The sequence below is a fragment of the Fomitopsis serialis genome (genome assembly GCF_022376445.1).
Source record: "Fomitopsis serialis strain Sig1Antser10 chromosome Unknown B0H18scaffold_3, whole genome shotgun sequence".
Classification (NCBI taxonomy): domain Eukaryota; kingdom Fungi; phylum Basidiomycota; class Agaricomycetes; order Polyporales; family Fomitopsidaceae; genus Fomitopsis; species Fomitopsis serialis.
Genome location: NW_025954963.1, coordinates 1,311,226 through 1,322,972, shown reverse-complemented (window position 1 = coordinate 1,322,972; position 11,747 = coordinate 1,311,226). Strand labels below are relative to the sequence as shown.

General features: G+C 56.6%; 4 protein-coding genes across 4 annotated transcripts; 2 read left to right on the top strand and 2 right to left on the bottom strand.

The window, feature by feature from the left end:
* The first annotated feature begins 78 nt into the window (after positions 1–78).
* Positions 79–2,568, top strand: B0H18DRAFT_974440 (structure-specific recognition protein-domain-containing protein). Its single transcript, XM_048044001.1, has 7 exons — positions 79–227; positions 294–469; positions 519–624; positions 684–1,171; positions 1,225–1,332; positions 1,436–1,925; positions 1,980–2,568. Exons 1-7 carry the CDS (start codon positions 176–178, stop codon positions 2,351–2,353), a joined length of 1,794 nt encoding a protein of 597 aa, XP_047899930.1. The 5' UTR covers positions 79–175; the 3' UTR covers positions 2,354–2,568.
* Positions 2,569–3,009: 441 nt separating this feature from the next.
* B0H18DRAFT_867929 (uncharacterized protein) lies at positions 3,010–4,201 on the bottom strand (the record flags this gene model as incomplete). The annotated part of the gene is made up of 5 exons (XM_048039899.1): positions 3,010–3,204; positions 3,262–3,477; positions 3,526–3,648; positions 3,703–3,824; positions 3,877–4,201. The coding sequence occupies 5 exons, from the start codon at positions 4,199–4,201 to the stop codon at positions 3,010–3,012; spliced, it is 981 nt and encodes a 326-aa protein (XP_047899929.1).
* A 1,263-nt stretch (positions 4,202–5,464) lies between these two features.
* Positions 5,465–6,784, bottom strand: B0H18DRAFT_326555 (uncharacterized protein). The gene is made up of 2 exons (XM_048037586.1): positions 6,410–6,784; positions 5,465–6,356 (listed from the first exon to the last, which is right to left on the bottom strand). Exons 1-2 carry the CDS (start codon positions 6,498–6,500, stop codon positions 5,581–5,583), a joined length of 867 nt encoding a protein of 288 aa, XP_047899928.1. The 5' UTR covers positions 6,501–6,784; the 3' UTR covers positions 5,465–5,580.
* Positions 6,785–9,810: 3,026 nt separating this feature from the next.
* B0H18DRAFT_974429 (uncharacterized protein) lies at positions 9,811–11,435 on the top strand. Its single transcript, XM_048044000.1, has 11 exons — positions 9,811–10,002; positions 10,044–10,166; positions 10,315–10,316; positions 10,366–10,506; positions 10,553–10,587; positions 10,641–10,692; positions 10,767–10,830; positions 10,940–10,983; positions 11,054–11,109; positions 11,145–11,226; positions 11,278–11,435. The coding sequence occupies exons 1-11, from the start codon at positions 9,900–9,902 to the stop codon at positions 11,398–11,400; spliced, it is 825 nt and encodes a 274-aa protein (XP_047899927.1). The 5' UTR covers positions 9,811–9,899; the 3' UTR covers positions 11,401–11,435.
* Positions 11,436–11,747: the final 312 nt, after the last annotated feature.

Sequence of the window (11,747 nt, the reverse complement as noted above, 5' to 3'; positions counted from 1 at the left end):
GAAAGACGAATACGCGACCACCTCGCGCGCCGACGCGTGCACTGCGCGCTTTCAAACTCCGCAACGCGTCCTTCACTCGGCCATTCGATAGGCCACACGCGCCAGTGCCCTCTTCCCTCCGCTCTTCCATCTCCCCTCTCGCCCTACCTCGGTATCCGCGCACCGAAGGCGCAAAATGACCACGCAATTTGACAGGATCTATCATGGACTGTCTCCCGAGCTCGGAAGTGAGTATTACAGATCCTTGACGCGCTCTTGTACGTTGAGCACTCAACGGTGTGATTTGTGACCAGAGTTCCGTATCGCTGCCAGCGGGATGGCCTGGAAAGGGGAGGAGAGCGAGAAGATGGTCGCCATGTCCTCAGGAGATATCAAGTGGGCTCAATGGCTAAGGGTTGCACGAAATTACCAGCTGCGAGTGGGGTTGAAGGATAGGTCGCGGGAAGTGTTCGACGGGTTTGGACGTGAGGTACGCGACTACTCGTCTTTTTGCTATCCTAATGACTGACCCAATTCAGGACCATGAGAAACTCGCACAACTATTGAAACAACACTTCAGTGTTACTCTGGAAACGAAGGAGGTTTCGTTCAAGGGATGGAACTGGGGCGTCACGGACTTCCAGGGTAAGCATGTGGCGTCCGCATATCCTAGTCTCATCTGACCCCCTTGCGTAACTTCCAAGGCCAGGACCTCGCTTTTCTCGTCTCGAACAAGACCTCATTCGAGCTGCCACTCTCAGAAGTCGCCAACTCCAATATTGCCGGTCGCACGGAAGTGTCCCTCGAGTTTGCCCCGCCATCCGGCAGTAAAAAGTCGAAGGGCGCCCCAGACGAGATGGCTGAGATCCGGTTCTACGTGCCTGGAACTGTGAACCGTGAACGCGGCTCCGACGCTGGTTCACAAAAGTCCGACGACGAGGAAGAGGAGATCAGCGCCGCGCAGGCTTTCCATGACGCGATTAAGGAGAAGGCGGAGATCGGACAGGTGGCTGGCGATCTCATTCTCAGCTTCGAGGAAGTGCTCGTCCTCACACCTCGAGGTCGATACGATGTCGATATGTTCCCCGACTTCCTGCGGCTACGGGGTAAGACATACGACTACAAGATTATGTACACGAGCATCTCGAGGTTGTTCCTTCTGCCCAAGGACGACCAGCACGTACTGTTCATCGTGAGTAGGTTATGGGTGATGCATTATGCCTTACTAACTTCAGTATTATTCAGCTTAGTCTCAGCACTCCGATACGTCAGGGCCAAACGAGATATCAATATCTCGTTATGCAGTTCAGCAGGGAAGAGGAGATCACCGCTGAGCTCAACATGACCGAGTATGTTGGAATGTAAAGTTTATTACTCGCCATTAACTGACAATTCACAGAGACGAAATCGCTCAGTATGATCGTCTCAAGAAGAATACGAAGACCCGACCTTCGAGGTAGTATCAGGTGTCTTCCGTGCTCTTTCTGGCAAGAAGATTATCGGCGCGGGTAGCTTTACCAGCCACGCTGGTCATCCAGGCATCAAAGCCAACCTGAAGGCCGTGCAAGGGGATCTCTTCCTACTCGAGAAATACATTTTCTTCGTGTCCAAGCAGCCCACGCTCATTGAGCTATCGGATATCCACCAAGTTGTATTCTCCCGCCTCGGCGCCGGGCTGGGCGCTACTGCCGCACGGACATTCGATCTGAAGATCGTCACGAAGAGCGGGCCGGAGTACACATTCACGTCGATTAACAAGGAGGAGCATGAGGGCACGGAGGCTTACCTCAAGGAGAAGAAGGTGAAGGTGAAGAATGAGATGATGGAGGGCGAGCTCATCATGGCGGGCGAGGATGATGAGGACGAGGAGATGCAGAGTGTCGCGAGCAGCGGTGAGGAGGTACCTAAGCCTCGGGGGATCAACGACGATGAGGACAGTGAAGATGGTAAACTGTGTTTAGTCACTTGTTCTGTCTACATAGCTGACATCTGGGTTTTAGACGAGGACTTCCATGCATCAGACTCGGACTCAGGGTCACCAACAGCGTCTTCATCAGACGACGAGGGTGCAAAGACCGCGTCAGACGCAAGTGGTGATCGTGACTTCGTCAAGGGCAAGGGCAAAGGCAAGGCCCCCAAGAAGAAAGCTCCTGCGAAGAAGAGTAAGGCCGACGACAGCGATGCGGAGGACGAGGACAAGCCGAAGAAGGCTGCCCCGCGGCCTAAGCCGAAACCAAAGAAGAAGTCTGATGATGACGCAATGGACATTGACGAAGAGCCTAAGTCAAAGCCAAAACCGAAGCCAAAGCCAAAACCGAAGCACAACGACGGTGAAGAGGGCCCGGCGAGGAAGAAGTTGAAGAAGTCAGATTAGATTATTCTATGGCCTGTGCGTTGCCGCCTTCACGATTGCTCTGTCGTTGTTGCATCATCGCTTGTGTTGAATACATATCATTGAACACTCTTTACTTAGTTGGCTGAATATCATACTAACAACCGCAATACGCGGGCAAGCTATGTAGATGCACTCATTAGCTCAATCAGCTTCCTTCCCAATCGAGAGATGGTGACGGAAGCCTTCGCACGTCCGCGTCAGTACTTCAGTACTTCAGTGCCCGTCAAGTAGACCCGCGGTTGCACAATCACTGCCGCGTCAAATGAGTCTGATTCAAGCGTGTATGTGACACCACATCTGGCACATCAATGAAGGTAGTTTACACCTCACGCGCACGCTGTAAGTACATGAGCTCAATCATGACTAGGTCGTTTAACGGGTGCCACTGAACACCTCATTCGTGAAGGTTTGAAGGCCAAGAAGCGGCCAATTCTCAGCAACGCGTTGCAAACCCGACTTGACAATTTCCGTCGTCTACAATTCTGTGTGCAAGTAGGAACGATGATACAAAGAGAGAAGATGTTACAAGGAGCGTAGTAGTGTGCGCTAAATATCCAGACGGTGGGAAATGAGTGACTCTACAACTGTGTCTAGATCCACATACAAGGACGAGGGAACTAATAAAAATATGTACATCACACCGGTAGCCGCTTGGCCAGCAGAGATCCGGGCTCAAACCCGAGAGGAGCCACGGTTGGACCTTCTGCCTTTGGCGCACCGACGTTGACGAGCGTTTGCGCGGGTCGTTGACCAGCACGGGTGGTCGTCCGAGCCAATGCCGATCCAGCAGACGTGGAGATGACGTTCCGCTCTTGGTAGAGGACGTATGACTACAGAGATTCATGATGAGTATGTTTCACAAGAGTAACACATCGGATAAGACTTACACGAGCGAGAAGGATCTTCTCTATCCAGGCCTTGCCTTCTGCCTCAGTGTTCGAGTGGAAGACGTGCACGTAGTCCGAGGTGTTCTCGAAGAACGTCAGACTATCCGTGGATTTCACGGCCCAGGAGTAACCCTTCGTGCTAGCACCCTTGTATGGCCGGATCATGTAGAAGGCGTCGAAGTTGTTCAGCGAGCACAGGAATGTGGAATCTTTCCCCTACAAAAGAGTAAGCAATGGCCAAGTGCGCTGGGATAGTGTACTTACACCCTCCCGCTTCGACAACCATAGGCTGTGCTCTCGCAATTCCATCCATCGCTTCTGCCATTTGCCACGCTTGTACTCGTACTGGACGGATCCGTTGTGGATCGGAGAGCTGCGCGGCAAGTTCTAGGACGACAGTTCAGCGGATTATCCAGCAGTTGCACACGGTTCATGACTCACCGAACGGCTCAGGGGCGACGACAACAGTGTCCTCTTGATGACCAAGAAGTTGAGCAGCATCTTGTCCGAGTGCCAGGCGTTGCAGATATCAGCCAGCTGCTCGTAACTGCGGATAGGACGCTCTAGACGAAAGCATGAGTAAGGCACGATCATAGAGCCAGTCAGAACACGCACCCATGCCGAAGTCCTGAGCGACCTCCCACAACATATAGCCACCCTCACCAGCACCGCCCGCCAAGGCACCCTGCGCGTCGACGAGCTGCAGGACTTCCCCTGCACTGGACGTAGGTCCAATTTCGACGACGACGTACTGCTGCATGGTTCCGACATAGATACGCTGCTGCCATAGCTGTTGTGGCTTTGCCTGAGGGGTGGCTTTGGCGGCGGGGATTGGGGGCAAGGGAGCCGGGACGGCGTGAGATGGAGTACCTGAGCCATTGACCGAGGCTTTGCGGCCCCGAGGTCCCGCCGAGGCGCTTTCCCGCTCAAGAGAGGGCATGCGCGGGCGGTCGTGCTCCAAACTTGGTCTGCGAGAGGCTTGTTTGAAGGACTTCGCACGCTCCAAGGCACGGTGCTCTTCCGGCAATAATGGAACAGAGGGTACGAAGGGTACGGGAGGCAATTGCTCCTGAGGCTTGTTAAAGAATGCATTGTGGACTGGGCTCCCCATGGTCATGGGAAGAGGGGGTCCTCGAGCCGCATCTGCAGGAGGCATGACGTTCGGGCGATGGAACGAGCGCATCGGGCGGAGAGGCCTTCCCCGGCCGTCATCTTGCTCGACCTTAGAGCTGCGAGTGGGCTGCCTCTGCAGCGACGTAGACCGCTCGGCGCCTGGCGTACGAGTAAGGCTCGCATCCCGCGACGGTGCTTTGCCTGCAGGGCCCTCTCAACTGAAGGCCGGCGCGACTTGTTGACTACCGAGGGCAAGACGCCGCTCGTCTGGACGCCGAGCAGCTTCTTTGTGAGGTCGCCGATCGAAATCGAAGAGCTGACGGTCCCAGGGAGCGTCTTTGTGCGCGGGCGCCCTATGGGCGCGAAGAGTCCTGCGCGGCCTGCGAGTGCGCGCGTGTCGTGCCCGATAGCGTTCTGCCATTCGACGGCTCAGCGGCTGCAGCTGCTGCTGCGCGTGCCTTGGCTGACGCAGTCCGCGCGAGTGCCTCGTGTGCGGCGTTGGGCGACTGCGCTCTGAGCGTCCTCTGTTCGCCGCGGATCGTCTCGTCGCGCTCGCGCCGGATCGTTTGCTGCCTGTCGCGTCGCCTCTGGCTCATCTCATCACGGACTTGTCGTCGGATCGTGCGTTGCGCTTGGAGGGCGTTCGGGATCTGCCGCGCGAGTGGGACGTCATCGTCCTGCGAGCCTCGCGAGCCGCGAGATGTTGCTGTCCGGGCGGTGCGGTAGTCATCTTCGTCCGAGCTGGTCTCCTCTTCCTCAGAGGTCTCGGATTCCGACGAGCTGACGAGAGCGCCTGGCGGACGGCGATAGCCATCGTCATTACCTCGGCGTCCACCACCTGCGCCACCATGGCCGCCGAAGCCACTGCCCGAGCCGCCGTAGCCACTTCCGCTGGCGCTCCCACCGGACCGCCCGTTGTAGTGACCGTTGTAACCAGAAGCACCAGAACCTCCACATGATGCTCCACGATGCATACTGTCTTCGCCGTCGACAGGTTCGGAGTACTCCGTGTCCGAGTCGTTATAGTAGTACGATGAGCGCGCACTGTGCGGTTCAGACACCCGCTCGGTGATATCGTCGGCAGTTGCAGCGGCAGATGGATCCGTGTCAAACAGCTTGTACTCAGTGTAGCAAGAGAGCGGTGGCGTCCTCCCAAACGACGGCCACGGTATGCCAAACGCAGACACGCGCAGACGCTGGCGGGGACTAGCACTCGGCGGCAGTTCTTCCCCGTAGTCGGTGGAAGTGGAACGCGACGAACAGCGCGAGTGGCCACTGCTGCTCGTGCTCGTCTCGATGGAGAACTCGGATGTGGTCGAGACTGGGGAAAGGGGACCTCGGGCTCGTCGGACACAGGCCGCGCGTGGGCCTCGATGCTGAGCGTCCGGACTGTGTCCGCAGAAGTACCGGGCTTGAAATAGTTGGCCGCCCCGGCGGATGCCGACGACAGGTAGTCGAGGATGTTCGCCTCGGGCGAAGGCGGCCCCGACAGCTGCGAGAGCGCGTCGCTGTAGTCGTAGTCGAGCGACGCGACGAGCTCGCTGTTGAAGTAGCGCGTGTGCCGCGTGTCCGGCGGGAACACGTCCGTGTGCGGGGTGTCAAGCTGGATGGAGTGATCGGCGGACGAGATGAAGAAGTGGGAGAAGAAGGACAAAGAGACGGTATCGACGACGGCGGGGAGTCAAGGTGACGTGGGAATGGTGCAGCGTGCGATCGCAACAGAGGCGGTACCAACGTCTCTGAGTCGTGCGCCGCCTCTCGGACTAGCACGACACTCCCGTGCACAGGCGATCCATCTCTGACGAACCACGGCTGACCATCCATGATCATGCGCGAGTCCCGGATCGTGCACAGCGCCGTGGGCCGCCTCAGATGTCTCTGTCGCCTGCGGCCCTCCGGAGAAGGTGACGCGGAAGAAGGCTCGCCTTCGCTGGCATTCCACGGTTCTGCGGGCAACTGCGCTCCCACACGTCCTTGCGTACCTAGTTTAATAAACATCTCAGCTTAGTGTAGCTCTGCGCCACATGTGACTCACCTTGGGAATGGGCACATGGGCACGCGCCAGCGAGCTCAGTGACGGTAACGATGGCCTCTGCGCGAACGCAGGCCTGGTATGGGCAGTCCATTCGAGGACTTCGGTCGTGGTATACGGAACCTCAGACGCGACTTCGTCGGCGTCGAGGGCGGTGCAGAGAACACGTCGGGTAGAGAAACGAGTGAGCCGGTCGTCGAAGACGCGTCGTCCGTCGCGTCGACAGCGAGTGGCGACCTTGGAGGTAGAGAACGCGTGTCATCCGCGATCGGTGGCGCGTCGATCCCGGTCAGTACTAGTGATGGCGGACGCCCGCGTCGCACGGACGGCGCCGGTGACAGGTTCGCGAACGGGTCGTCGTCCAGCAGATCGGGCGGTGGCGAGTCCCGCGGGGGAGTGGCGGGCAGATCGAGCAGCGGAAGGTCTGGAAGCGAGGAGATGCTACACACGACGATGCCCAGTCGGACGTGTCGGTGGTGGCAGTCGAGTTGGAGCGCGCCCGGGAGCTTGCCCGGGAACTACTGGGTGTCGACGGACAGTCGGGGAGCGAAGCCGGCAGGAATGCGCTGGCCGGCGAGAACATAGACTGTAAGGAGCGGCGCTTCCTTGGCATTTGGTATGAGAGGTAGACGGGGACGCGTCGGGTTTAGGTAGCACGAGTGCTATGGTAGATGGACGCGACGAGGTATTCTTGGAGAGGTGTGCGGAGAAGTGAGAGACCTGGGACAGAAGAAAAACTCGTCAGGCTGCTGTGTGTACTCATCATACAGGCAAGAGAAGCATGGCGCGTGCAGACCACGCGAACGCCGGCGTGGTAGGAGTGCAACACGCCTGTGCGGGTGTCCAAGGCGCGGAGAACTTCCTCCCTAAATACGAAAGCCACGCGCATCACGGGCGTTTTCTGCCAGCATCGTACGTAAGGCGTACGGTAAGGTGCTTACCTGGACGGGGCCATCCGTCGCGCGCTCTGGGAACGACGGGAAGGAACGTTCTCCCTCAGGGATGTTCCTCAAGTACGCCAAGTACAGCCAGAGCACTTCCTCGACGAGCAGCGGGGCCTGCGACGCGGCAAAGGCGGCGATGAGCGCGTTGGCGGTCTCGCGTGACGCGGAGTCGTGGTCTGAGAATCGCGTTGCGCGAACGAGGGTCTCACCGAGCGAGCTGTTGCGTACATATGGCGTCCATGTATCCAAAAGGGTGGCAGATCAGGGCCAAGATAATTTCGCAGATTGAGGGGCGACTCCGGGGTGCCGGGTGGGATGTCGAGACTTGGGCATGCCCTCCTCCCGCGTCGATAAATCCCGTGACCGTCACATTGTCACGCGCATTGTCACACGCCAGTCACTAGCATAACCGGTCACGCTGCCGTCCTGGTCCAACACCGACCACATCCTCGACCATATCAGCTCCTCTAGCCACGTCCGATGTCCCAAGATATCCCAAGATGTCCTACACGCGCGTTGAACTCCGTGGGAGAGACATGTCTGCAATGCGTGACAGTCGGGTTTATTTTACAAATTAAAAGCGCCTGCTGTGCTAACCCCGAAAAGTGGATCGCCTTGCATGGTCCAGGCCTCCTCCGCTCGCGGGTACTGTTGACGCAGGTTGTCGGGGCTGAGCGTTGTCCCGGTGGTCCCCCGCCTCCTCGTCACTCTGTCTCGACGACCGACGTCGATGTCACCGGGAACGCATTCGAGATCACGCCTGATCAGACGTTAGCATGCCTCCCGCTCGGACGCGCGTAATCACTTAGTTGCATCATCATCAGGCAGACCCGGAACCGGTGAGTACGTACCAATGATTTCCCTACGGGCTTGCTTACGATCAGATTTACAGCGCTGCCATCGGTGATTAGTCGCGGCGACGGTCGGTCAATTACGAGACTTTGACGCATTGAGCAATGGGACGCTCGCCGTTGGACCGTTGCAGTTCTCGGACGCCCGTTCTGACGCAACTTCCCCGGCAGCTAGGCTGTTCGTGCAGCCTATCGACGTGACCAAGCGTCAGTGCGGGAATACAATGTCTCGAGGTACAGTACGTTCCTCAGCACAGTTCGTGCGTCTGGTCATGCACCCTGACTTCTCTTCCTGTAGTCAGGAAAAAGACAGCACCCATCGTGAGGTTGCCGTGGGCTCGTTCAATAACATGCGGAGGGCCTCAGCGACCGTACATGACAACGAAGCACTCGACCGAGCTCAAAGACACAAAGCCAAGAAATATACGTACACGAACGTGCTGCTCTTGTCATTTTGGGTCCGCAGACCTGTCGGAGCGGAGGAAGCCAGCTGCACGTACAACACCCGCGCCTCCGCGAGCTTAACAAGCTTCTAGCTTCATCTCACGGCAACGCTCTACAGCCGATGGCTACGTAGAGACCTCACCCTGGCGCAGCCTCACAGAATGCCGGACGATGGAACTCGGGTCCATGATGTTCGTCAGGCCAAAGCATGATCCCGAGAGCAACTAAATCACCCAGGCTTCACCAACGCGCGCTGCCCATCAGCGCTCTAGCCAAGTTGAGCAGGTCCGGATAGTTCATGCATAACTATTGAGAGATATGGTGAACTTTGCGGGTATCGTAACTCCGAACTGACGTCGAGGAGAGTTCAATCGCAGCTTTGCGTAGGAACAGGCAGCGTGAGAGCTGCAGTCTACAGAGGGTATCGTTCGCTCATTTGTGTACAACTACTGCCGCTGACGTACGTCCGGATGGAGTGGCACTGGAAGGCTTGACTGTACAAGACAATTGTGCCGTTGTTTTCTATGGTCGACTAGTAGCAGGTACATATCAGGGAAGGAATAGCAACAGGAATCCGCTTACCCGACCTCGCCGTAGCTCCTCGATGTCCTCTCCCTTGTGTTGTATCGTACGTATGTAGTCTATCTTGTACCAGGCTGTACAATCTTTCGTTTCATGAGAATGAGTCTGAGAGCCTTTTGGCAAGGGCGAGAGTTCTATTAGAGGGATCTCACAGGAACTGCGCAGGCCTGCGGTGTTCCGTTCGAAATTGTAAGAGATTTGGCGAGCCTCGACTCTGTCTCGGGAACCTTCAAGCTTCGAGTTTGCGGTGCATGTTCCTGTCATATCGCAATCCATCTACCAGTGTGCATATGACACGGCGTTTTGGCCGTTCATTTCAGGGTGCAAAGCACGTTGCGCGCTCCGACACACAGAGTTTCCGCGCGACCTGAGCGCCAGGGATGCGCCAGGACGAAATATCCGCCCAGGACCTGGACCCGAGTAGCACCAGGCCTGGCGCTGAACATACAGCGCTCGACATTGGCTCATCAACCCGCGGAACTTTGTGCCAGTTGAAATCTGAGATCTGAGAGCCGCATGGCGGTGTAGTTTCCCATTATGGAATCAACGCCGAGTGGCGCGACTCAACTTTCTCGAACGTAATTCTCTGCTCACGCAAACCCGCGCAATTCAGCTGCAAACGTCTCTGGAAATTTCTTCTACCTAGTTCCCTGATTTACCTCACCCCAAGAGATGCCGAAAGAACTGCCTGGACTCTATTGGGATGAGGACAAGAAGCGATACTTCCCATTAGCTATGAAGCCGAAACCACCTATAGGACACGTTGCTGCAACCCGTCTCAGCATTCCGGATTTTATAGGCACTCAATCTCTGTAGAAGAATCAGGGGACGAACCTTCCCGAAAGCGAAGACGCGTCGAAGGCGGAACTCCTACGTTCTCTGCGCTCGAGAAGCTACGGACTTCCTGCGGGAGCACTTCCATAGACAGAGGGCTGTGCAGTAGGTCTCACGCTATGCAAAGAAATGAAAGCTTACCAAGGATCGTCGTTCATTTCAGTGGTATTCTGCTTCGAGTTTGTCACTCACATGCGGCGGAGCAGCGTATCCGCCGTCAGCATGGGGGAGAAGATCACTTCTGTCTGCGCAGAGGTAGGACATGCTCACATTGTAATTCCGAGTCTAAACCGAATCTATACAGGACAAGACTGCCGGTGACTTTGGAAGCTGCTTTGTGATGTTGGGCGATAGCAGAGGGTGGCTGTACTCACTTAGCGACGACAATCCGATCGCGTTATCAAATGCAAGACAGAGCTCAATATTGCTCATCGGTAGGTCTTTGGTTCTCAACTGCCTTCTGCGTCAGCTCCAGGACCCACGTTCATTAGGTTTCCGCGATATGCTCTTGGGGCACGCGACGCGTGTGAGTACCAAATGAGGAATGCCGATCTGAATACTCTGACTATCGGTGTAAAGTGCCGCGTCGTTTGGTTGGCCTTGCAAGATATTTATCCGTGAAATCCAACCTGTCGAGTAGGTGTCGTTTCTGAGTTCCACGGCGAGGTGACTGAACCATGACTCCAGACGATGGTCAATCCTGAGTCTGCCGATGTCGTCTGTCACGACGTGGCAACAGCTGTCTTGCAAGATCGAACACTTGCGTTGGGTATGCTTATCCAATGCGCCTGATTCGAGTCAAGCTCACAGTGACAACGTAAGGTGCCGGAGGTGGATGCGTGCTGGTGCCTGACCTAGAAACTGGGACAGCCTACAAGTCCTCCCTACAGGCAGCGACGTGCTGTCGGTATCCTTAGATAATGTCAGTGTTCTCCTTGTCTATCCAAAAGGCTGTACGCCGATGTGTATCGCTTCGATGGCTGTTACTACAGAACCTGGTGTACGCAGGGACCCGGAGTGGATTCGTCACCCGCTTCGACTCGCGCTTGTCGCAGAAGGATCCGACACAATCCTCAATCACAGATTTCGGCGCTCGCCGAACTCCATCACTCATCTCAATGTTATACACCAACATGCAATACTAGTAGGCACCATTCGAGGAGATGTAAGTGACATAATCACAATCTCGCCGACCGACTGATCACTCGCGCGACAGCTCGAGGTACACGACCTACGATTCATGCGCGAGTCGGAGCCTCTACTGCAGCTGTCGGGTCATGTCCGTTCAAGTGCGACCAGACTGGTTCGTTTCTCTATTGCTCATGCGCAGCCACGCTGAGACTGAATTGTCCCTCCAGGGTCTGGCAATCGACCATCCGAATTTCGTATTCGCTGCCGGACAGACCACCGCATCCGCGGATGGTCCCTGCGCACCGGCAGACGGATCCCCGCGCAGCCCATAACTCTCGCGCAGCAAGCGGACACTGGCACGAGGCGCCTGCCGAGCAGACAAGACTGTTCGACGTTCTGTTCGATGCGTCTATCGTTGCTATGCAGGTGGCAACAGGCGATACAGGTCTTTGTCTTTGGCGGCCTGCGGCCGGAATGTCTATCGCATGCCGCTTGCGAGCTCTGCGGTCGCGGTAGATGCGTAGATAGACGTTGGGCGCGTCTTCTTTCTTGACG

Coding starts and splice junctions, on each gene's coding strand:
- B0H18DRAFT_974440 (XM_048044001.1), top strand. CDS start 176: ATGACCACGCAATTTGACAGGATCTATCATGGACTGTCTCCCGAGCTC. Junction 625..683: donor GGGCGTCACGGACTTCCAGG/GTAAGCATGTGG, acceptor GTAACTTCCAAG/GCCAGGACCTCGCTTTTCTC. Junction 1,333..1,435: donor AGCTCAACATGACCGAGTAT/GTTGGAATGTAA, acceptor CCGACCTTCGAG/GTAGTATCAGGTGTCTTCCG.
- B0H18DRAFT_326555 (XM_048037586.1), bottom strand. CDS start 6,500: ATGGACTGCCCATACCAGGCCTGCGTTCGCGCAGAGGCCATCGTTACC. Junction 6,357..6,409: donor CCCATGTGCCCATTCCCAAG/GTGAGTCACATG, acceptor TTATTAAACTAG/GTACGCAAGGACGTGTGGGA.
- B0H18DRAFT_974429 (XM_048044000.1), top strand. CDS start 9,900: ATGCCGAAAGAACTGCCTGGACTCTATTGGGATGAGGACAAGAAGCGA. Junction 10,588..10,640: donor TCTTGGGGCACGCGACGCGT/GTGAGTACCAAA, acceptor ATCGGTGTAAAG/TGCCGCGTCGTTTGGTTGGC. Junction 10,693..10,766: donor TTATCCGTGAAATCCAACCT/GTCGAGTAGGTG, acceptor GTCAATCCTGAG/TCTGCCGATGTCGTCTGTCA.